Source organism: Meles meles, chromosome X, assembly GCF_922984935.1.
Source record: "Meles meles chromosome X, mMelMel3.1 paternal haplotype, whole genome shotgun sequence".
Classification (NCBI taxonomy): Eukaryota; Metazoa; Chordata; class Mammalia; order Carnivora; family Mustelidae; genus Meles; species Meles meles.
Window position 1 is genome coordinate 10,229,704 of NC_060087.1, and position 24,540 is coordinate 10,254,243.

General features: G+C 46.2%; 1 protein-coding gene across 1 annotated transcript in view; it reads right to left on the reverse strand.

The window, feature by feature from the left end:
• Positions 1–20,302, reverse strand: part of GPM6B (glycoprotein M6B) — a 153,632-nt gene extending 133,330 nt beyond the window's left edge. The window contains exon 1 of the mRNA XM_045995297.1: positions 19,997–20,302. Within this exon, the coding sequence (XP_045851253.1) occupies positions 19,997–20,000 (4 nt within the window). The 5' untranslated portion in view covers positions 20,001–20,302. The remainder of the gene's footprint in view (positions 1–19,996) is intronic.
• Positions 20,303–24,540: the final 4,238 nt, after the last annotated feature.

The following is a 24,540-nucleotide window of genomic DNA, read 5'->3' on the forward strand; positions in this document are numbered from 1 at the left end:
ACCCTGGAGAGGCTCTGAAAAGCAAGAATTTTCCCTTTTGTAAGGGGCATTTACATGTATTAAGGAAATCTCCATCTGTAAGAGTGTCTCCCTTGGCGTTGGGGGCGGGGGGGGGGGGGGGGGGGGGGGGGACCGCCACCCTCAATCTCTAGAGACTTAGGCTTGGCCAGGACCGAAATCTGCATAACAACCCTAGCCGTTTTGTGGTGCTTTTCTTGGGGACCTCCCATGACCGGTGCCCCACCCACAAATCTTTTGCCTTGGGCAAAAGATGGTCTTTAAGGTGGTGGCCTCAGCCGTTCTGGGGAGTTACTCAGTTTTCCTGGGTCTCTCTTTTGTATACGGGAGGTGTACAGGACATTCAGCTTTTGTTTGATTTTCTCCTGTTGATCTGCTTCCCGGAGGAACCTCGAAGGGTAGAGAATTTTTCCTCCCCCATAAGTGTGTATGTGTATCATCTAAGTGTTACGCATGTGTGTATGTATCACAAACGGTTATATGTATACAACAGAAATGTAGGTTATATGTACGACAGATATGCGTGCATGTCTGTCCGCACACATCTCCGTTATATAAAACATACCCATTTATAGATCTATAATGGGGATGTACGTATGTATGTACTGGGGGGGTCTCCATTTCTCGACTATACATACATATATACAGATTTCTGAGAAAACCAAGTTGACCCATAAAAATAAAGTGTCCCTCTGTCCCGAGTTCAAAACCTTGTCAAAGCTTATTCTCCTGCATTTGTAATAATATACCTCATGATTAAGTCCATCTGCCACTTACATGTCCCCTAAGGGGCTCTGAAAGGCCCAGCAGGATTTCCAGCTGCTCTAGCACAAACCCAAGGGGCGGATGTGACAAGCGGGGGACAGAGCAGGAAGGGCACGGCACCCAAGGCAGCAGTCTCTGGACCTGCCTCGTGGGGCACAGAACTATCATTTTATCTTCTCACTGACCAAGGAAGCTTATGTGAGCCAGCTACGATGGGTGGTAACATAGAAATACACTCAGCTAATGAAAGATTTCCAGAAGAGCAGAAATGGATAAAAGAGCAGCTCCCACCACACCCCAAGTTCTTGGATTGGCTGTAAAAAGGGGCAGCACGGTCACTGTCTTTGTCTCCAAAACGGGACATATTTCCATCACCAGTGTGGATAGAGAATGCAATCTGTGCGTGCATGGGGGCTATACAAATTGTTATTCCCCACTTATGCAGCATCTGAAATGTTCTGGAAGCCTCAATCGTTTGCAAAACAGTCAAGCATAAAAAGACTGAGTGGCCAACAGATGCTCCAGAGCCCACTCCACAAAGAAGGAAACAAAGCCCTTGGGCACCCACTCCAGGCTACTGCAAAGAAAGGGAGGCCAAGTAGGGTACTGCTCCAATTTGTTTACAAAGAACATGTATTCATGTATTAGCTCGTGGGGAGGCGGAGGCGGGTATGTGTGTGCTTTAAGGGGGTTCGACCTTCAAAAAATAAATAAATCAGGGGGCAGACTGGCTATAATGGGACCTCCAGGACAGCAGAGGAGAGATGGAAGGAGACTGAAATATTCAAGCCCAGTGTTGGGGGGAGGGAGGCTGCGAAGCGAAGCTACCCCATCTTGTGCTCAAGTACGACTTCTCCCCAGGTTCCTCGGGGAATCTAGAAACAGTCCATTAAGGTTGTTTCACTCATTTAAACGTGGCAAGAACACAAACATGCTATGGGTAAATATCCCCATTTTAAAATGATAGACATTTAAAAGAACTTCCATGCTTCACAGGAAGAACCTCTGGCATTTCTCAAAACAACTATTTGATCAAGTCATATGCTGAAATGCCAGTTACATGAGTGACTCACCGGACCTGAGAAAATTATGTGTAGGGATTTTTATGGCAACACAACTGTACTTAATTCTAAATCGCATAAGCAACAGCCTCCCATTTTAAGTACAAAGTTACCATGGCAACAGTAACATACACCTTATCTCCTGTACCCCAAAGATAAGTATTCATAGGTAATACAGTCAGGGAAATAATTAAGGCTTTCCACTCCAGACTCAGCTGGGAGAGAGACTAGAATTCGCCAGGCGTTCGGGCAATATCTTCATGTTGGGGTTCCTACGATGGGGTCGCCAGGCTTCTAAAGAAAGAAGCACCCCATAATGAGGTCGTTACACTATGTTACAATAGCTACTGGCATCATCTGTGGCTTTGTCTGTGACCTAACCTGGGGTCTGGATCAGTTTTATTACCAACCATGTCTATTTCCCTAATGACCTTGAATTATGAACAATAATTTGCCACATTCCGAAAATGTCCTTTTGCAAAGGGTCTGATCCTCCCCCGCTGGGCATGTTCCAGCACGATGTGCGCTCGTGAAAGTAACCACACTCAGCTATCACTGAATCTGAAACTTGTTAATACCGTCCTTAAAATACCCAACAACTGGGGCCAAGGAGAGAAACAGCACCTGTGAGGTCACGTAGGTCGTAGACATGCAGGCCAGCATCGGTACTATTCGATCGCTAGAAGAAAAGGCCTTTGTGAACACATTTCTGTTGTTCTGCTTTTCATCCCTATCGGAATGTCGCTGCTCACAGGTGTAGCTGACCCACCAGTCTGGGGGCTCTTCTTCAAGGCCAAGGACTCTCTCGCGCACCATCATGGTTCTCCTACACACAACTGCACTTGGGCAGGGAGTGAGCACCGTGAAAACCCAGAAGCAAGCTGGGGAAGTGAGCCTCCGAGGAACTCGACCAGGGCAGCAGACGGGGCGGTGGGGGGGGGGGGGGGGGGACGGACAAAGCTTTCTTTTCTCCACTCCCTTTACTTACTTCCTTGGAGAAGCACCAACACGCTCTTCAGTCTCACGGAGGGGTCAAGAAACCAAACCTTTTCATCACAGAGATTTCAAATACCAGTATGTCCAGGACAGCAAACACCCCCCACCCCAGGATGGGGGCAAATAGGCCACAGGTGGGGGCGGTGTGCCACCGAGCGTTTTCCTGCCTGGCGGTCAGCCAGCTCTAGGACTTCCATGTGCTAAGACTTCTGTGAAGAAACACCTGTTTTCAAATAGAACGAAAAGCACTCTAATACGCAGGGTTCTGATTACTTGCTGTTTCCGAAGAGGATGAACCCTCGATTCTAGGAAACCAAGACGGGTCTCAAAGAGCAATTTATTCAGTTCAAGGAATGTTCGCGAATGCTTAGCAGCTTTATAGAAATAACGCAAAAGATAAGACTTTCTAATAAGCCGTGTAAAAGCCTCAGTATGTGAAATTATATCAGCTTTTTCTCACAAAGATGTTAAAGATGCACCAAACGAACATTCATAAGAGAGATAAAAATATGTTTAGGGATAATGAAAGGGCATGGACATTAAAACGTGACGCTTACCTAGAAAGGCCGTTTTTACCAAGTTCAACTAGAAATAAGGAGGAAAAACGTTTCTTGCAAAGATTCACTACAGGTACTTTTTTTTTTTTTTTTTTAATTTTATTTATTTGACAGAGAGAGATCACAGAGAGAGAGAGGCAGACAGAGAGAGAGGAGGAAGCAGGCTCCCTGAAGAGCAGAGAGCCCGATGTGGGGCTCGATCCCAGGACCCTGGGATCATAACCTGAGCCGAAGGCAGAGGCTTAACCCGCTGAGCCACCCAGGCGCCCCCACTACAGGTACTTTGAACTGCCAATATCAAGCCACTAAGAAGCACTTCATATGTTTAAGCAAACGAACACAACGAACGTGACTGGCCACAGCTTCCGCCAGGTCACTGGTACTTAACCACTGCCCGCACAGGGGCACCGCACACCTGAAGAGAACGGAGCACAGACAAACCCATGTTTCCCGAGCGGATGAGTCGGGCGGGATTCTCTGCTTTAGCAAGGGAGCGGTCAAAGGGCAGTATTCTTGAGTTCCTAAGTGTCTCTGAGGGAAACCCCAGGTTTGGGGACAGAGAAACCTAAAGCCAGATTCCTCTGAACACTGTTCGAAAGGAACCCAGAGCCACCATCTGTGATGTTTCAGGAAGGAAAAAAAAAAAAAAAAGAAAGAAAGAAGGAAGGAAGGAAGGAAGGGAAGGAAGGAAAAAGAAATGAATGGGGATTTTTTTTGTCTCCCTACAGAACCAGGGAGGAAATGGCCCTTGGGAGGAAATATTTCCTTCTTAGAATAAAAAGGTTAACCTTAGGGCACCTGGGTGGCTCAGTGGGTTAAAGCCTCTGCCTTCCGCTCAGGTCATGATCCCAGGGTCCTGGGATGGAGACCCGCATCGGGCTCTCTGCTCAGCGTGAAGCCTGCTTCCCTCTCTCTCTCTCTCTGCCTGCCTCTCTGCCTACTTGTGATCTCTCTCAAATAAATAAATAAAAATTAAAAAAAAAATTAACCTTACTGCTTAAAATTAAATGGAGAATGCAAAAATAATCGGTTCACGTCAATGTTCTGTGCTCTTTTTTTGTTACAGGAGTACTGGAGAGTTTGTTAGAATGGGGCCGGTAATAAATAAGACTCCTCAGGTAAAAAGAATTTTCTGAATCTAATGATGATCCATTTCATATCAGACACGTAACCATTTGTCTCGTCATTGTGTCATATTGTCACCATGAAGAAAGCCTTGATTGTGGTATGACTTCAGTGGCCGTCAACGGAATTAAACTACCAGGTCCACAACAGCACCAATAATGAGTAACTTCCAGGACTTCGTCTGTCCACGTCAGAGCGGTTCGTCCTGAAGGCTCCCCTTCAGAAAGGCACCTTCTGAGGCCTGCAACTCCCATGCGTGGGCCCCTCTATTTGGGGTCTACAGTCCCTCCCTCCACCTCAGCCCCAAACCCAAACCTTGCCCCAGCCCATTATTTTAAAGGTTTGCAGTGAGTGTCTTTCGGGACTTCAAAATCTCAATCTGCATCTGTATCCTGACCTTGGCACTCATCACACTGGGCTCCAGGTAGAATGTCTAGCACCATCTCTGGCCTCCACTCTTGGGGGGTAGTAACCAAAAATGGCTCCGGACATTGTCAGCTGACCCCTGGGGGGGCAAAACTGACCCCAGAGCAGAACTATTGGACTGAGTGACAAAGTCTTTGAACACAAAATAACTTGCTGCTTTTTAAAGAAACTGAGGCCTCCACAGCTCACCAGTCCCTGAATGAGGGAGGCTCTGACTTTCTAAACACTACCTCTGAGCACTGAAGAAAGAGTCTACCCAGGCAGCAAGTCAACATCTTCAAGCCACCAGCCAAGCAGTGCTTCCTAATGGACAACCCACTCTACGTCATGGTTACTTTGATCAGAAGTTTGAGTCTTCCTTTTCATGGTATCTCATGTGCCAGGTTAGGCTGAGGAAATCGAATGCACTCAAAAAGCAGGAATACCCCCATTTGTGTTCAAATCGCTAAATGATCAAATAAGAGGACAAAAAAAAATTAATTTCACATCCAAATTTAGATTTCAATTTTAAAATTCTAGAGTTTCTATATTAAGAGACCAAGACAAAAAACACATGACAGAAAGGTGAATTTTAAGAATGGATTCTCATGAGCAGACTTTTGCAAGATTACTCAAATCTTAAATGGATAGAGGTGGGGCCCCTGGGTGGCTCAGTCGGTTAGGCGTCTGCCTTCGGCTCAGGTCATGATCTCAGGGTCCTGGGATCGAGCCCTGCATCGGGCTCCCTGCTCAGCAGAGAGTCTGCTTCTGCCTCTCTCCCTCTCCTTCTGTGCGTGCTCTCTCGTGCAAGTGCAAATTAATAAATAAAATCTGTTTAAAAAATAGAAATGGGGCACCTGGGTGGCTCAGTGAGTTAAAGCCTCTGCCTTCGGCTCAGGTCATGATCTCAGCGTCCTGGGATCAAGCCCCGCATCAGGCTCTCTGCTCAGCGGGGAGCCTGCTTCTCCCTCTCCCCCTGCCTGCCTCTCTGCCTACTTGTGATCTGTCTGTCAAATAAATAAATAAAATCTTTAAAAAAAAATAGAAATAAATGCATGGAGGTTGTTTTTTGTTCGTTTCTTCTAAGTAGGCTCTACACTCAACATGGCACCAGAATGGCTCAGTTGGTACAGTGTGCCACTCGATCTTGGGGTCATGAGTTCAAGCACCCCATTCAGTGTAGAGATTACTTAAAAAGAAATAAAGACTTTAAAAAATAAAACTAAATGTATGGAGGTGTATGTGTGCACTGGTTGGTGGGGGAGGGAGCCCAGGGAGGGCAGTCAATGTGTAGAAACTGTCCGACAGTCCAGTCTTGTTCTGGCCATCACCAACAGCAAGGGAGTAACAACCATCTATTAAAAACTGCGTTTCCTAAAATATCCTAGGAGAATTCAAATTTGTGATTTCTGTTGCCTCCAAATAGATAAACAAACGTTTGAGGCCTTGTGGCGGAATATTTCTGTGAAGTGATGGGTAACAGCCGTACACGTAATCTCATTTGACGGCTGAATAAGTCACTTTCTGGAGTAAATCAAGTTCGCGCTCCAACCCAGTGCTGGCCTCCTCTGCACAGGGTGAACAGCTATGTGAAAATATTCCAGGAAAACTTTTCCATTAAACTGCTTAGGGGAACTGGGTAATCTTGAGTCGGCCATGAAAAAAGTTCCTTTTCTCGAATAACATCACCAAATGTGGAAGTAACCATCCACCAGAACAGCGATGTTTAAACCACTCTAGACCTTAGCTGCATCACTCTAACAGATGAGTGGAAAATTGGCTTTTCGTCTCTTCCAACCAAGAATCTGCATCCTGAATATAAACTTGGTCTTTGTAATGGAGCCAACTGGGTCATATTTTTCTTTAAGAAGAAATCCACATCTGGGGTGCCTGGGTGGCTTAGTTGGGTTAGGCCTCTGCCTTCAGCTCAGGTCGTGGTCCCAGGGTGCTGGGATCGAGCCCCACATCAGGCTCCCTGCTCAGCCGGGAGTCTGCTTCTCCCTCTCCCACTGCCTCCCCCCGCCCCCCAGCTTATATGCTCACTTGCGTCATCTCTCTCTCTCTCACTCGCTTTCTCTCTCATTCACTAGCTTTCTCTCAAATAAATCAATGAAATCTTTGAAAAAAGAAGGAAGAAGAAGAAGAAGAAATCCACATCTTCACGTATCAAGGGTTTTCTTATCTCACGCCACTAGAGTATGTCAGGGGTCCATTTCAGTACAATCCCTCACTTCACTTGCGTTCTTCCGAGCAGGCTGGTACGTGGTAATGGACATTCCGCTTCCCTCTACAGCCTCCGTGTCTGCGCGAAAAGCGTAACCGTCACCTTGTACTTTCAGAAGCCACGGGTTGGTGGAAACAAACCATGACACCCCACAGAATTAGATTTGACACCAAATGATTTACAGTTTCCCTTTAAAAAAAGCCACAAAAACTAGAAGGGAAATCTATTAAAGAACAGATTTTTTTTTTAAGGTGCATGAAAACATTATTGGGGGATATAAAGGAGATCTGATTGTATGAAGAGCCGCATCCCATGTGCTCATGGAAGATTCAACATGGTAAATACACAGACTAGCATGGAAATTATCCTGTAAATTCATGCGAAGCCCACCAGAATCCTAACGGGGATGTTTGTGGAACATGAAAAGCAGATCCCAAAAGTACACCAAGAAGAAGAAAAAAAAAAAAAGAGAAACTACCTCGGGTACTTTTAAAGAAGAGCAAGAGGAGAAAAATTCTCCTAGGAGATACCCAGGCTTATTATACATCTACAACAATCAGGACAGTGTACTCTGAGCACACAGATGGCAAACACAGAGCCAAGAAACAGAATAGAGTCCAGAGATGTACACACACTATCAGTAGGGAAATTTAAAACACAAGAGAAGGCATTATATAAAAATCAGTGGGGAAAGGATGAACCATTAAGTACACGGTGGTTTCTGCACAGAAAATATAAAATAACAATAGATTTCTATTGCATACTAACACCAAAAAACTAAAATCCCAGCAGAATAAAGACTGAAAAATGAAAAGCATACTTTAAAAAAAAAAAACTTTACAAGAAAAGAGAGAAGAACAGATGATCATCTTCATGGCCTTGGAGATAAAGACAATTTTTTTTTTAAGATTTTACTTATTTATTTGACAGCACAAGTAGGCAGAGAGGGAGACAGAAGGAGGAGAAGCAGGCTCCCTGCTGAGCAGAGAGCCCAATCAGAGCCCAGTGTGGGGGCTGGATTCCAGGACCCTGAGACACCCAGGCTGCACCCCCCTCCTTTTTTTAGGAACAATTTTAAAATAAGGCAAAAATAAAGAGCACAAATCATAAAAGAATAAAAGATCTGTTAGGGTTTATTACAACAACAAAAAACTAAGTACAACAAAAGATACATTCCTTGAAATTAAAAGATAAACCACAGAGAGGAAGAGGACATTGAGGACACATTTAACCAAGGACTAATATATCCAGAATGTAGAAACAATCACTATAGGGGCGCCTGGGTGGCTCAGTGGGTTAAAGCCTCTGCCTTCGGCTCAGGTCATGATCTCAGGGTCCTGGGATCGAGGCCCACATCAGGCTCTCTGCTCAGCGGGGAGCCTGCTTCCCCCTCTCTCTGCCTACTTGTGATCTCTCTCTCTCTCTCTCTCTGTTAAATAAATAAATAATCTTTAAAAAAAAAAATCACTATAGACCAATAAGAAAAAACAAGGTTGGGGCGTCTGGGTGGCTCAGTTAGTTAAGCATCTGCCTTCGGCTCAGGTCATGATCCCAAGGTCTTAGGATCAAGTCCCACATCAGGTTCCCTGCTAGCCACGGAGCCTGCTTCTCCCTCTCCCCACTGCTTGGGCACACGTACATGCTCTTTTTCTCTCTCTCAAATAAAATCTTCCAAAAAAATAAAGAGAAGAAAAAACAAGGACATATGGGTGTCTGGCTGGCTGGGTCAGGAGAACACACAACTCCTGATCTCAGGGTTGTGAGTTCAAGCCTCATGTTGGGCATGGAGCCTACTAAAAGAAAAAAGAAAAGAAAAGAAAAAACAAGGATATAAATAGAAAGAGAAAACTCAAATAGCCAATAACCTACCCATAAAGTCTCAACCTCTCTAGGGAACTCCAACATAAAAAACAATAAAATACCACTTCCTACCTATCAGATTTTTGGAAAAATAACACTGTTGACGATACCAAACACTGGTGAAGTTACAGAGAAACACACGTTCGCACACTGTTGGCATCAGTGTGACCGATACCACTACTTGGGAATCAGCGAGGACACTTCGCTCGACGGGACGACAAAGCATTCCTTCTGACGACGACATCATTACTGCAGTCAAAAAGAGGACAAAGCCCCTCACTGAAGGAATGAAGGCAGATGATTACTCGTTTGAGTCCAAACAACACAAGAAGTTCATTCAAGCAAAAACACTTCTGTATCTATTTCTGAAACCTGTCAGGATGAAAACCAGAAGTCATCCCGGGCCTTTTGTTCCCAAGCATTGTGCTGGGAACAGCCAGCCACCAGTTCACTACCTACTATTAATTTAGATTTTTAAAAGATTTTTTTATGGAGACAGAGTGAGAGAGCATGAGAGGGAGAGGGAGAGAGAATCTTAAGCAGACTCTACACTGAGTGCAGAGCCCGACGCAGAGCCCGACACGGGGCTCGATCTCACAATCCTGAGATCATGACCTGAGCCCAAACCAGGAGTCCAATGCCAACCGACTGCACTACCCAGGCGCCCCTAATTCAGAAAATTCTTAAAACACCATCTTCTTTCAGTAACTGATTGGGAAGGGGCCATAAAATAGCTATATCAATCAGATCCTGGAAAAATATTACAAACACCCCTTTATTTACAACCTCGCCATCGGGTACTTTCCATTTCCCAGGGGGATAATGGGGCTAGGCCACCTTATCTCTATAATCTCTTCAGCCACGTGTATGTTTTTCCTGTACTTGTCTCATTGCTCATCAATTCTTTTCTTTTTTTTTTTTTTTAAGATTTTATTTATTTATTTGAAAGACAGAAATTACAAGTAGGCGGAGAGGCAGGCAGGCAGAGAGAGAAGGAAGCAGGCTCCCTGCTGAGCAGAGAGCCCGACGCGGGGCTCATCCCAGGACCCTGGGACCATGACCTGAGCCGAAGGCAGAGGCTTTAACCCACTGAGCCACCCAGGCGCCCATTGCTCATCAATTATTTTCAAAGCCCTTCTCACACCTGCTGTGTCGATGTTTTCCACTGAAAACAGAGGGTAGGAACCAGCGGTTTATGGACTCCCTAGAACATCTCTATGTATCAAGGCATTTAGTAAGTGCTTTTTTTTTTTAGAAGAATATTTTTCTTTTTAAAGATTATTTATTTATTTATTTGACAGAGATCACAAGTAGGCAGAGAGGCAGAGAAAGAGAGGCTCCCCGCTGAGCAGAGAGCTGGATGCGGGGCTCGATCCCAGGATCCCGGGACCATGACCTGAGCCGAAGGCAGAGGCTTTAACCCACTGAGCCACCCAGGCGCCCCTCCACAGTGATTTTACCCATAGTGATAGAAGCAGTTCTATTTTTCAGACAGAAAACATCACCGAGTTTTAAAATAATGTTACTAATGGTGATCACAAGCTGCCAGACCTAAGGGTTTATCCTGCGTGGTTCCATTTATATAAAGTAGAAAAACGGGCAAAACTATGTTGGCAGAAATTAGGAGTGGTTGCCCTTGGTCGGGTGCCTCAAACGGAGCTTGTGGGGAATTTCTGCAGCGCTGGTAATGTTTCGCTTCTTAAACTACATACTGGTTAATTTGGTAAAAACTTACCAAGCTGTCTGCTTATGGTTTGCCCACTTTTTATGTATATATTATACTTCAGTAGCAAATTTTTAAATGATTTTTATAATACCCATGCCTCTTACAAAACACCTAAAAGTATTTGTGACGGGAGCATTTATGTAATAGAGCTCAGACCTGTTTTTGGTAATCCAGGACACTGGCTTTGTGAAACGGTAATAATTCATGAAATGGAAATTCATCTCTTTAATGTTCTGAATTCTGTTTCACTTACCATGGAAACTGTCAGAATATGCCACATGAGAGAACTAAATGGAAAATATAAAATAAAGTGCTGCATCAAATAAAGTTATCTTCAGGGTTTGAATTTCTTTGCTAATTGCATCTCCATTCTTTGCTCCTTGTGTGAAGAACAGATGCCTGAATTCAAGCTGCCGTTTTAAAACCCTCCGTTTAAACATTCTTTTCGGGGAGTTGTGAAACATCACATTCTTAAACCTAACAGAGGGACCCGATACACATATAGAACAGCCAGTTTCCTAGGCTCCTTCTAACCGGCACTTCCAACGTTCTTGCGCTTTTTATACCAGAACTAGTTTCCAAATGGCTCAAACCTCTCCGAACAGACCAAGTTAAGGTCTCTGGCGGGGCTGGGGGGGGTGGGGTGGCGGGGGAGTGGGGGCCACGGACAGAGTGGGGCACGGAAGGGGCTGCAGGGAAATATACGGCTGTGGGAAAGAATTTCTGTGAGCAACAAGGGGGAAATCAGTCCTTTCTCTTACAATGCCTGTATCTCTCAAACACATGGAAAAATGTAATGAAGTCAGGACTACGGGCCCTAAGGACAGAACAGGACAGAACGGAACATGCCGGAAGGTTGCCTTAAAGGCTTAATCTGGGTAGCTTTGATTACAGCTAAGGAGATAAATTCTAAATATGGAAAAGCCATCAAGGTAATTACGGATATTAAAAAAATGGGACTAGATCCTTGATGTCTTTCTACCTAATGAAGAGCACAAAAGATGATGTAAGTGACTTTAGTAAGCAAGGCTAATTTCATATAGATTTCTGACCTTTCAGAGGTACGTGCGCTGAACAGCAGAACAGGTTACCAAGGAACGCAGGACACCCTCCATTCCCAGGGGGGTTTGGTCTCATTAATCAGATTGTTTAGTTACCATTTTACTCCATAGAGTGAACGAGGTGGTCTGCAAGGGCCCCCATTCTATCTCGATTCTCTGATGATCTTGGAAAAAAGGTTTTAAAAAAAAGCAACTTCCTTCAACTAGAAAAATCAAGCATCCCCTTTGGAAGGCAAACGCCCTTTTACGAACCAGAGGTCCTCCTATTCAGCAAATGTGCTCAACTAAGTCCTCAGTGATGCCCCTAGTGAGATTTTAGAATACCGGGAAGCACCAAGGTTTTCAGCCCCTCTTATTCTACAGCCGGGTTCTCGACATGGGTGGGTTTTGACCCTCGAGGATTGTTATTTGGCCCCGACTGGAGACATTTCTGGTTGCCACGACTAGGAGAGTGTTGCTAGCCTCAGGGGTGCTAGTAAATATCCTACAATGCACAGACCAGCCCCTCATGACAAAGAATGGTCCAGCCCAAAATGCCAATCACATCAAGGCTGCGATTGAGAGGGAAGGAGGGGCGCCTGGCTGGCTCAGTGGGTAGAGCACATGACTCCTGACGTCAGGGTGGTGAGTTCAAGCCCCACACTGGTTCTAGAGATTACTTAAAAATAAAATATTTAATAAAAACAAAAACAAAAAAAGAAAGAAAGGAGCCTTCTTTTATTTCAGTATCTGTCTCCAGCAGTCCAAGAAGAAAATAGAATCTAACAGTCCTGTAGAAAACAAATAAACAGGCAACCAAATACTAAGCAGTAAGTCTAACTCAACATCTTCTACCATACATCTTCTCACAGTGAGTTCAAATATCCTGCGCTATACACAGCCATGAAGGGTAAGATTCAAATGATCAGGTTTAACTACATTTTCCTTTGGCAGATTTTGTTTTCTAACGAAGTAATAAGCAGTTTTTATTCCTAGACATTAAAATCCTATCTTCTAATTACTAGGAAAGGTATTCCTTTTTTATTAAGTGGTCAGTTCATCCAGCAGATGGAATCATCAGATATAAGCATCAACCTATCGAGATAACTCTTAAAATAAATGCCCAAGATTGATCGAGAATAAGAGAATACAAATTGTCTACATCATCAGGAAGGAACAGGGGGCTATCACTACAGAGCCTGCGGAGGACACGATTCAACAGTTTATACAAGAATATTAAAAACAACTTTACGTCCATAAACTTGATAACTTAGGCAAAATCAAAGTCCTTAAAAACACAACCCGGCAGAATCAAACAAAGAGAAAGAGTAAATCTGAATAGTACTATCTCTGTGAGTGTGTTGCGGGGGGGGGGGAGGACGGGACGGGGGACGGACATAGAACTTTAAACATTTCCACAAAGAAAACTCCAGACCCAGATCACTTCACTGGCGAACATTTCAAATATTTAAGGAAGAAAAGCGCCACTTTTAAGATCACTGATCAAATACATAAGTAGTCAAGACCGGTTCTGTTTCAATGCCCACCCTTCTCATCCCAGAAAGGCTCACACTTCTTTCCTTCTCTACTTTATCCTTCGAAAGGGAGGAGGCCATACACAATATTAAAAAACATTTTTGCAAGATCCCCGTCTATGTGTCCAGTTTTGATTAAAACGCGGCCGGCCCCTGTCGTATTTCCTACTGTTCCCCACCCCCATTCGCTGCTCGGGCCAAGCCAGTTTCTTCAGGATTCCACCTGTAACTCTTGCCTGCTCCTACCTCTCTTCCACAGCACCCTAAGCCCTTCCGCTCTTCTCAAAACACCTCAAATCCGAGTCTCCACCAGAAGCTTCAGAGAAGCTACAAGATCTCACCCTTCTCACAACTCCTAGACTTCCACTTGGAATTTTACAGTTAGACACGGACAATTGTCTAGCTCAGTGGTTTCCTTTCATCTCCGATTGGCAGTTCCATCCGTCCCTTCCCCGCTTGAAATGTCTTGGTAATTCTCCCCAGCCAAGAGGGTGACATGAAGTTCTTCGCTGCTCTTACCTGTGGCCCCGCCCCACCGCAGGTCTCAGCGCCCCCACACCCCATATAGCCACGCCCATGACCTTGGCGCCCCGCATCCAGCAGTCTCCCCGGACTGCCCGCTCCTGCACATCTGTACCCAGGGCCTAGGACAGCTTCTCCTGGCCACTGCCACCCTGTCCTGCTCATCCTTCCAGTCTTCCATCAAGGGTAACTGTCTCCAGGGAACCCCATTCTGAAATACCAACACCAACCCCCCAGCCACACACACACACCTCATTTTCCTCAGAAAGAGGAAATCATTCTACAGGAGCTATACTTACTTCTACTATGATTTGTCATCAGTCTCTCTGAGATGGCTGTGCTGCTCTGAGGACAGAATTCAGTTTGGGGGGTTTGTTTAATTAAAAAAAAATTTTTTTTAAGTTATCGCTACACCTAAGGTGGGGTTCGAACTAGAACTTAAGACCCCAGGATCCAGAGTCGCAGGGCATCGCAGTGGCACGCATTGAACCCAACTGCAGAGGAGAATGGAAACGCTCTGTCCGACTGAGTCACCTTTCGGTCTCAGAAACAACAATGGATTTCCCCGCAACGGTGTTTTCACTCCAAGCTGGCCTGAACTTCAGAAATCTCACAAGAGGGAAGTACTTTTCACCAAGGACAGGAAAATATTTTAAGACACCAAAAGAAAGAAGAAGAAAAAAAAAAATCTGAAGGCAAAAAAAAAAGTAATGACACAACATTCAAACTGCTCTGTAAATTGTTCTGTGTCTGCCTGTGGCAATCAAATTACTTCTGAAGCATCTTCAAGCTCTGAATTCTGTTATTCTGTGAAAATCTGGGCTGAAAGTACTCATGTTATTAAAGAACAGTACTTGAGGTCCTTCGCCCTTTCATTGAGTATGATTCATCACAGCTTTGTAATACATCGATACAATTTTACATACCTTGTGAGCTGAGCATTGATAACGCAGCTGACCTTAACAGAGCGTCTACCCCACAAACCCACCCAATTCCTCTATTATCCTCTACTCCTTTTATAAACCACACTGACCACTGTCCACAGACTTCAAGGCCTCAAGGCTATTCGGTAGGACATCTATAATATATAGAATATATTGACATATATTCTATATTATATATGTAATTATTAATATATAGAATATATAAACATCTATATTCTGTAGATCTATAATATATAGAATATATTAGTATAAATTCTGTATTATACATATTAATATATAGAATATATAAACATCTGTATTCTGTAGGACATCTGGTGGACACCCGCCACCAGCTGGACTGCGTACCTAAGAGTCACTTGTATTTGCTTCCCAACCTATTGATGTCCACTGTGTTTGTTACTGCAATTATGAAATTTAATTCCATGCTACACGGACTAATAAAACGTGTGCAAAAGAAAGAGCTTTTAGTTCTTCAGAACCCAAGCTCACTGCGTTGGCAAGTCTTACAACGGAGTCACTTGCCAAAATGGCAGCCTAAAACCTCGGGCAGGACGACTGTAGAGGTGTAAGGGGAGTGAGGTAGAGGACAGAAGAGAACTCCGCACAGAGACTGGCTCCCCAGGCCCCAAAGCGCTCAGTGTACTTTGAAAGAATCTGAAACTGACAATCAGAAGCCAATGAATTCCGGCTGCGACTTCAAGGAATCCCAACCAGGGCTCACACGGAAAGCCAAGGCCTCAGATCTGCGACAAAATACTGGCAAATTAAGGTTAAAGAGAATGTTTAAGGCACACGTGTGGCACTTTGGGTGAGTCACCGCTTCGGCATTTTCCATAAACCATCTAACCGCTTCACCCGGGGACCGGCTCTAAAACCCTTGCAGGGGTCAAGTGGTTTAGGCTACAGCTTTTGCTGGAGCAAAAAATATACTAATTAATTATTTCCTGTTGGTCGCAGACATAGCTCAGGGCTACTGGGCTGTGAGGGTTATTTAAAATTTCAGTTTGCAGCCGGACTTCAAGGGAGCTCTCTCCAAGACCTGAGGTTGGGCTCGATGTCAGATCTTTGCACTCACAGGGAGGGAGGCTAGAACAATCTGGAAATACTTCCGGCCCAGCCCTTCATCAGGAGACCCTTCGTGCGTCTGGATTTCTGAGCAAACTTCTAGAACCAGACGCGTAGGTATGCCTGTCTGGCTCCTCAGGGGTCTTCCTTCTGAGTCTGGCCTCCAGAGGTGATGGGGGCCCTGTGCGTGCGGAGGGGAAAGGTTCCTGGAGCTGCCAGCTCTAGGGAGAAGAGGGCAGGGGAAGCCAAAGCTGGAAACACCACAGCTCGCTCCACCAGGCTCCCTGGAGGGGGGGGGGGGGCAATATTCCCGTTGGCGGGCACGACACGGTGCCAGCATTCAACCCGGCTCCAGTAAGTCCTGTGACGCTGCCTTCACGGACACAAATAGTGTTTAAACAATTAGGGAGCTGTTTTCTCCCTATTTTTCAAGCATAACATTACCCTCTCCTTTCTTTTTTCTAAATTACACCCCTCTAGATCTCTAAGAGCCCAGAGAAATAACTTCGTCACATCCTTTTATTCTGATGTAAAGGGAGATCAAGAAGGGAGAAAAGGATTTACCTAAGACCACAGAGCGCACGTGGCTGTGATTACTGGGGCCCACAGGAGGCCTCTGGCCTGCCCTGTTTTTCCTCAGTTCCCCCACCCTGGGGACCGGCTGCCCCAGCACCAGCAGCACCCCCCAGGGAACTTGCTAGACCTGCAGAATCCCCGCTCCCCTCCAGGGCCACTGCGGGACAAACTGCTTTTTTAACAAAATCAAAGAGGGTTTGTCTGCACGTTAAGTTAAAAACTGCTCGGAACCAGTCGCTGGCGATGCTGTTTTGTGAAATAACTGTTTAAATTCACCACCCTCACAAGAACTTCATCAACCACAAAGTGGATGAAAACCAGGAGTTATTTTGCTGTTTCTGATCATTTCATATAGAATTTGCATTTAAAACGACAACTAATGAAACAGAAGCAGCGTTTCTCTCTGGATACGTGAGCCGTGTCAGAGCAGGGTCGATATTCCCCAGATGCCTCTATCAGAAGTTATTACACTGAATCCAAGCAGTTGCTAAGGTCGTCAGGGCTGTGAATAAGGTAACAGTAAGGATTCTGGGGGCGCCTGGCTGGCTCAGTCCCTAGAGCATGGAACTCCAGAGCTCAGGGTCCCGGGTTTGAGCCCCACCTTGCACCCAGAGATTAGTTAAAAAAAAAAAAAAAAAAAAAAAAATTCTGTTAAGCAACAGGAGTTCCCAACAGAGAAAACCAAAGTAAACCTGGGAATGGCTGTGCGCACTGGCCAAATGCAGACCCCTGCAGCCCGGGGAGTAACTGGTCTTGCCCCTTTCACTTAGGCCACGTACTGCGTACAAATGAAACAACAGTTTCCCATTGGGCAAAAACCACCAAAGTTACTGGGTAGTCAAACAAACTGCAAACATCAACTGGCTTGTTGCGTTTACAAGAACTGTCCAGAAGAGGCAAATCCCTAGACACAGAAAGTAGATTAGGGGTTGGGTGAGGGAATGGGAGGGAATGAGGGGGTGGGGGTGGGGGGGTAGGATGGGGGGGGACTTCCAACGGGCACAGGGCTTCCTTTTAAGGGGGTGACACCCTTAGTGGTGGTGGCGGCCCAACTTGAAACACACTCAAAATCACAGACTTTGTACACTTGAATGCGCAAACTGTGGTTTGTCAATTATATCTCAACAAAGCCCTAAAAACCCCACAACTCCTTCAACGAGAAGGGTTTTCAGAGACACTGAAAGGTCAAAGCGCGTGTACCACTCCTGCTCGGGAATTTTTCATCTTCAAGATGTTGAATACCTTAAAATTTGAGTCCAAAGGGGACTTTATTTCCATAAACCTCACCCTTTTTACCAGTAAGTGAACTAACACCATGTTAAGGAAGTGACTTTCGTAAGAACCAAAGTCCCAACTCAGTGCACCAATGGTGAGAATTTTCCCAACATTAAATCATTTCAATTAAAACATTCATAAGCGTATGCTGGGTAATTAAATACATCTGGAAAAATAAAACCAGTTCGTGGCCTTGTGGTGTATTTACAGAGAATGTGCCAAGGGAAATCAGTACGTTTCCTTTTGGCATGAAGGGCACTTTTTTTTTTTTTTTTAATGTAAAAACTAAAAACTAAAACCAAGGATACTGCCAGAACCAGTAAGGTATGCACAAATTAACATAAATTGGCAACTGAAGTATAGAACCAACAATTGTCCCAGACACAAAGTACTTCCTTGAGAACAGGCCTCTGGTTGGGTATTTGCTTCATGAGAACCTCCGCACACCTTCATCTAACCTCCACACCTATTTAAACACTAAAGCCTGCCCCCAGTGAGGCCCAGGGTCCTGTGACAGCCATCCTCAAGAAGGTGCCCGTGTGGTAACTGGACGCTCCATTTCGAACTGGTACAAATCCTAATGCCTAGCATTAATGAACCAGAAATTACTTTATTTCAGGAAAACCAGTTAATGCTTTCCTGAGCATTGTACTTCTCTAACCTCAACATCTTTGTGCCAAGCGTTGCCAAAATCATTCCATGCTCAGCAGCAGCCATCTGATTTTTGTGTCTGAACCTCACTTAAAAGGGAGCATTAAAAACGGGGTGGGGGGAGAGCCTTGAGGGGTGCCTGGCTAGCTCAGTTGGTGGAGCAGGGGACTCTTGATCTTGGGGTTGAGTTCCAGACCCACCTTGGGTGTAGAGATTACTTAAAAATAAAATCTTAAAAAATAATAATAAAGAGGAGCATTGAGTGATGAGACTACAGGTCATGCAATTCTGCCCCTTCCAGAAGGATTTTATCATAGCTCTCCCCTAACTTTCTGGTAAGACATTTTCTTTGCGGATTCGAGGGCCTTGTTTCCTTTCATATTTTGATCATCTAGTAAATTAAGAAAGAATTAACTATACAATTCTTTGCTCTTCCCTTTAAATTCAACGTAATAAGCTCTCCATGCTGTCCCTCACCACAATGACAATACGCACAAAATTATACACACACACACACACACACACTCTCTCTCTCACACTCACTCTCTCTCTCTCTCTCTCTGTCTCTCTCTGTCTCTCTCTCAACAGCAGAGGGATGCAGACTGGGTAAGAGGCCAGGAGTGGGGATGGGGGACGGGCAGCGATTCCCAAGCCCTGATCACGAGCCCGCAATGGTTAAACCCTCGGCGTTCCTCATTAGGAATGCTTCGGCGTGGCTCCTCAGTCTGTGGCTTTTGTGGCTGCAGTGTGGCTGCCACAGAGAAGGATTAACACGCAGGGAGAGAAGCCTCTCCCAGACATTTCCAGGGGTGCGGCGGAATTGGGTTGTTTGCCACGGCATTCCCGAGCTCCCGTTCCGAAGGGGTCCCCGTGTAACGACATGTTGCTGACGGCAGCATTTCGGGTGTTAGGAGGGGACGGAAAGAATCCCGCGGCCGCCCAACATTCGCCCCGGGCCAGGCTGGAGCTTTTCAGTGTCCAGAACTGGGCTTTCACCGTTGCTCGTCGGTCCCCACAACCGCACTCGAATTCGCTGGGCAAACCGTCTCCACCTGCGCCCGGGTCCGCATTTTGATAGTTGCAACGGGGGACAAAGAGGCTGACCCTCTGACCCATCCTGCCCCTTTCCCCTCCCCCCTCCCGGTTTCAAGGGTCCTGGCTCCAGAAAGGGCTCTCGGAAGACCCCAGCCTTGGGCGTTTGTTCCGTTTTGGGGGGAAAGGCAGGAAGCCCACGGCAGGGTGGGACGGGACCGGACCGGGAGCTGAGAGCGCGGGCGACGGGAGAGCGTCCCGGGAACCGAGCAAGACTCCTCTCTCCCCAGCCTTAAATAAAGCCGCCCGGGACGCCCCGTCTGCTCGCTCCGCAGCCCCTCCCGGGAGACCGGCTCCGGCCCTTCCGCGAGCCGCACGCCGGGGGTTGCTGGGGGGGGGGGGGCGAGCAGGGGGCGGCCGGGACCGGGACGCCCCCGCCGCGGGGCAGGAAAGCGCACCTGGGCGTCCGCGACACCTGAGACGCACCCCACCCACCTCCGGCCTCCGGGCGCGGAGGTGGCCCGGGAGCCCCACCTGAGCGGGGGTGGGGTGGGGCGGGGCGGGGCGGGGGCCGGGGCCGTGGCCGTGGCCGTGGCGCGGGGCCAACGCGCTCGCTTACCCATGGCTGGAGACTGGCGGGAGGGGCGCGGGCTCCGGGCGCTCGGGCTCCCCGGGGACGGGCAGAGCCGGTGGCACAACTTTGCAGGTCTGGCGGGCACGTGCGCGGGCCGGGCTCCGGGCGGGCTGCTGCGCTGCTGGGCTGGCGGCTGGCGGCTGGCTCCTGGCTCCGGGGCCGGGGTGGGAGCGCCGCGCGGCTCCGCCTGCACTGGGGGCAGGCCGCGCCGAGAGGGGCCCTGACGTCAGCGCCGGGGGCTTTGTGCGCCCGCAGCGAGGACCCGAACCCGGCAGCGGGCGCGCCAGGGTGGCCGGCAGTGCTGGCGGCTTCCCCTGGGACCCCCCAAGCGGGCGCGCGCAGGAACGCGACAAGCTGGGGTGGGGGGCGGGGTTCGGAGCGGGGGGAGTGGCGGATCTGGGGGGCGCGGACCCGCGTCCCAGAACCAAACTGTTTGACAGCTAGAATGGGCTTTGCAATCCTAGTCTTCACCTATTGCGCAGATGAATAAACTGAGGCCGGTGCACCGAACCAAGGACGGCCAGTGATTGGCAGTTGCCCGGTGCGTAGTCCCGGATCCTGTATGAGCTGCAGGTGATTACTTAATTCACTGGGGCTCAGCCCTGTTTGCACATTACAAACAGCCGGGGAGCTTTGAAAACCTGGTTGCAGGTTTTCCAGGTGATTCCAGTGTGCATCCAACGTGGCCAGCGCTGACTTGGGCTACTTGTGGGCAACAGTGATGTGGGGAGGCACTGAGGGCACCCTCCAGTCTGGGGTGGTGAGAGGTTTAGTGGTGCCCTTCATCGGCCATCTTGGTCCCTGGAAGGCCACCCCTGTCGGGCTCTGGGAGACTTTGCAGACTCGCCCCCCTCCCCACTTCTCAGGCCTTGCACGGGAGCCTGGAAGTGAATTAATGCTTTTACAGTGGCCGGGGCTTCAATTCCCTCTGTCGCCTTAGCGAATAATTTTCCTGTCTCCAAAGGCGTTAGAAAAGCTCTGAGACCCTTAGCCATTTGTCCACAGCTGATACTTTTTGAGACATTTGTGAGCTCGAGATTCCCCGCCCCCCCAACACACATAGTTTATGTTGTGTTTCGTCGTTTTTGAAAATACATCGTATTACTTGAACAGAGGCTCACGTAAACTGTAACCGTCGATAGTTAACACCTAAGCGACATTGAACCCCAGAGAGAGAACCTTTAGGATTGAGAAGAGGGGGAGGGAGCAAACATCTCATCTATTGAAATTTATCGTATTGGGAAAGATTTCATCAAGGCAGAGCTCTAGAAAACCTAATAGTATTTTTGCAGAAAGGGGGAGAGATTTGTGCCAAGGGGATCACTGGCTCATTTTCACAATCCCAGGGGAAGAGTTAGTCCTAACCAAATCTTTACACATTAATAAAACAGGGAGCTCGTAGGTTTGACTTTTTGTCCCTGGGTTACAGGAAAGTCATCGCAAGGATGCAGGAATCCCCCCGCATCTATGGTTCCGGGGACAGGAAGGGAGATGGCTTGCAAAGGCCAGAGCCAAAGGTGGAAGTGAAGGAGGGCAAAAAGGAATTTTTTCCAAGTCCTGGGTTAGAGAAGAACCTTGGCTTTGGTTGGTTCCTGCATCTTGGTTGGGAGACTCCTAGGAGATGGTGAAAGCAGCAGGAGACTCGGGCATGACATTCTGAAATCATTTCGGCAAGCTCTGACCTTACTCTGCCACTCCGGGACCAAAACTTCTAAGGTTTTGTGCACCAAGATGAAAGTCAACCCTTTGGTCCACTTTAGGTCATTCCCTAGAAGTCTTGGATTTTTTTTTTTTAACCAAAGAAAAGAAATAACAGCTGTCGAAATATTAGAGAGAGCCACAAGGGCATGCTGTGATAAAAACCAAGTTACAGAAGTTGTGTACACAATGTCCAAGGAAAGCCACATTTTCATAGAAATTTTTACTCACTTTGGAAATGTCACAGACTTATTTCAACAAGTAATTGTCCCTAACACCCTTAAGAAGAAGGAGAAAAAAGAAGAAAAAAAACCCAACCCCAGCAGTTGGGAAATTAGCAAGACTACTACAGACGGGGTACAGAAGATGGCTAATAAGCATATTTGATTATTACTCAAAGAAATGCTAATTTAAAATAAAAATAACATATTACAAAATAGTTATATTAAATAATAAATATTAATAATTACTATAATAAAGTATATATTTATAAAAATATGACTATTAAAAAGAAATCATAAATAAATAAATCAATTTGGTCAAGTAACAAAAGCCTTTAAAAAATAAAGCAAGATTTGGGGCGCCTGGCTGGCTCGTGGCTAGAACACACGGCTCTTGATCTTTGGGATTTTTAAGTTCAAGCCCCCCATTGTGTGTAGAGATGACTTAAAAGTAAGATATCTAAAAATATTTTTAAAAAAGCAAGACTACTTTGCAGGTGGGCAAGTACATTGGTAGAGCCTTTCTGGAAAGTTATTTGGCAATACCTATCAAGAGACATAAAAATATTCATAACCTCTGGCCTAATAAGCCTGCTTCTGGGACTTTGTCCTAAGTAAATAATGACTGTTTCAGTCAAAATTACTGTAAAAAGATGTTTATCTCAGAGCAAGATGTGAGAGGAAACATAAACCAAGAAAGGAAGCAACTCCTATTCAATAAAAGGGGGAGAAGTTACATAAATTGTTGTTCTAGTTTAGTGGCTCTGGGCCGTGGATGGTTTTCCCCCGGGGAGACATTTGGCAATCCCTGGAGACAGTGTTAGTTGTCCCATCTGGGGAGGGGTTGTTACTGGTTCCTGGTTACTGGACATCAGGGATGCTGCTGAACATCGTGCCGTAATTCAAAGAACAACCCCCACCACAACGAACAACCATCCAGCCCCAAATGTCGATCATGCTGAGGTTGAGAAACCCTGATCTGTCTGCTGATACGTTATGCAGCCTTGCTGGCAAAGAATTATGTGGGAAAATGCTCGGATATTTTGTTGTCATTTTCAAAAGCAGAATAAAAAGCTACACGTACAATATAATCCTTGTCATGTGCGCATGTCCATATGTATATTTTAGAAGACTGAGAGAAAATGCACTATTAGAGGGGACGGACGCCTGGGTGGCTCAATTGGTTGAGCGACCGATGGGGTTTCAGCTCAGGTCGTGATCTCGCAGGTCATGGGGTTGAGGCCTGTGTCTGGGCTCCAAGGCCAGTGGGGAGTCTGCTTGATGATTCTCTCCCTCTCTCTCTTTTTCTCTCTCTCTCAAAAATAAATAAAATAGGGGCACCTGGGTGGCTCAGTCGGTGAAGCATCTGCCTTCGGCTCAGGTCATGATCCCAGGGTCCTGGGATGGAGCTCGACATCCAGCTCCCTGCTCAGCCGGGAGCCTGCTTCTCCCTCTCCCTCTGCCTGCTGCTCTTCCTACTTGTGCTCTCTGTCAAATAAATAAATGAAACCTTTCTTTAAATTTTTAAAAAATAAATCTTTTTTTAAAGATTTTTTATTCATTTGCGACAGAGACAGAGAGAGTGAGCATGAGCTGGGCAGAGGGGCAAAGGGAGAGGGAGAAGCAGACTCCCCGCTGAGCAGAGAGCCCAGTGTGGGACTCGATCCCAGGACCCCAGGATCATGACCTGAGTCAAAGGCAGATGCGTAACCGACTGACCCACCCAGGCACCCCAATAAGTAAATCTTTTAAAAAAATAAGATAGAAAAGAAAATTCACTAGTAGAGACTATTACTTAATTCACCAAACATATATTGGCTCTCTGCCCACACAGCTGGACTACATTTCCCAGACTTCTTAGCAGTTAGGTGGGGCTAAGTGATTGAGTTCTAGCCAATGAGGTCAGAAGTACTGTCCACCACTTCCAGGCCTTACCCATAAAATCTCCAACATGAATGCTTCTACTTGCTCAGAGGCTCACACCTCCCTGCTCCACTGACAGCAGGGAGCTGACCTGGGCACTCACAGCAGCCAAAAATAAACTGCTGTTATAGTTAAGCCATTATGTGTTTGTGGGCTTATTTGTTATAGCCAAGGTCCTACCCTTATTAATATATCAATATAGTAACACATATCAAAATATGAACAGGGTTTATCTCTGGGATTGGTGGAGTTTTTAGTTTTATTTTTATACCCTTTTGTGTTTTCCCAAACTTCTACAGCGAGCAAGAATTACTTTAAGACTCAGGATGAAATATATAGTTGTACCTTACTCCACAGTAGAGATGGTCTCCTAATTATTTAATTTTAAACTATAAGTGAAATCACATTTCCAACTGATTTTATACAATTTGACTGGTTTTACTGATGCTCAATGCCTCATCGAGGAGTCCAAATTCATTGTAAAATGTAAGGGCATAATTTGTGTGCTCCAGTCTTTTTCAGGTGTTTATCTCCTTATGGGTGGAATCTTGGCATGGTGTTTGATTCTTAAAATCTGTCTGCTTCTTGCTTACTAGAGTTACTTTCCTGACACATCAGGCACAATTTCTAATTTTTTTTTCAAAAGACTTTTATTTTTTGTTTGAGAGAGAGAGAGAGCATAAGTAG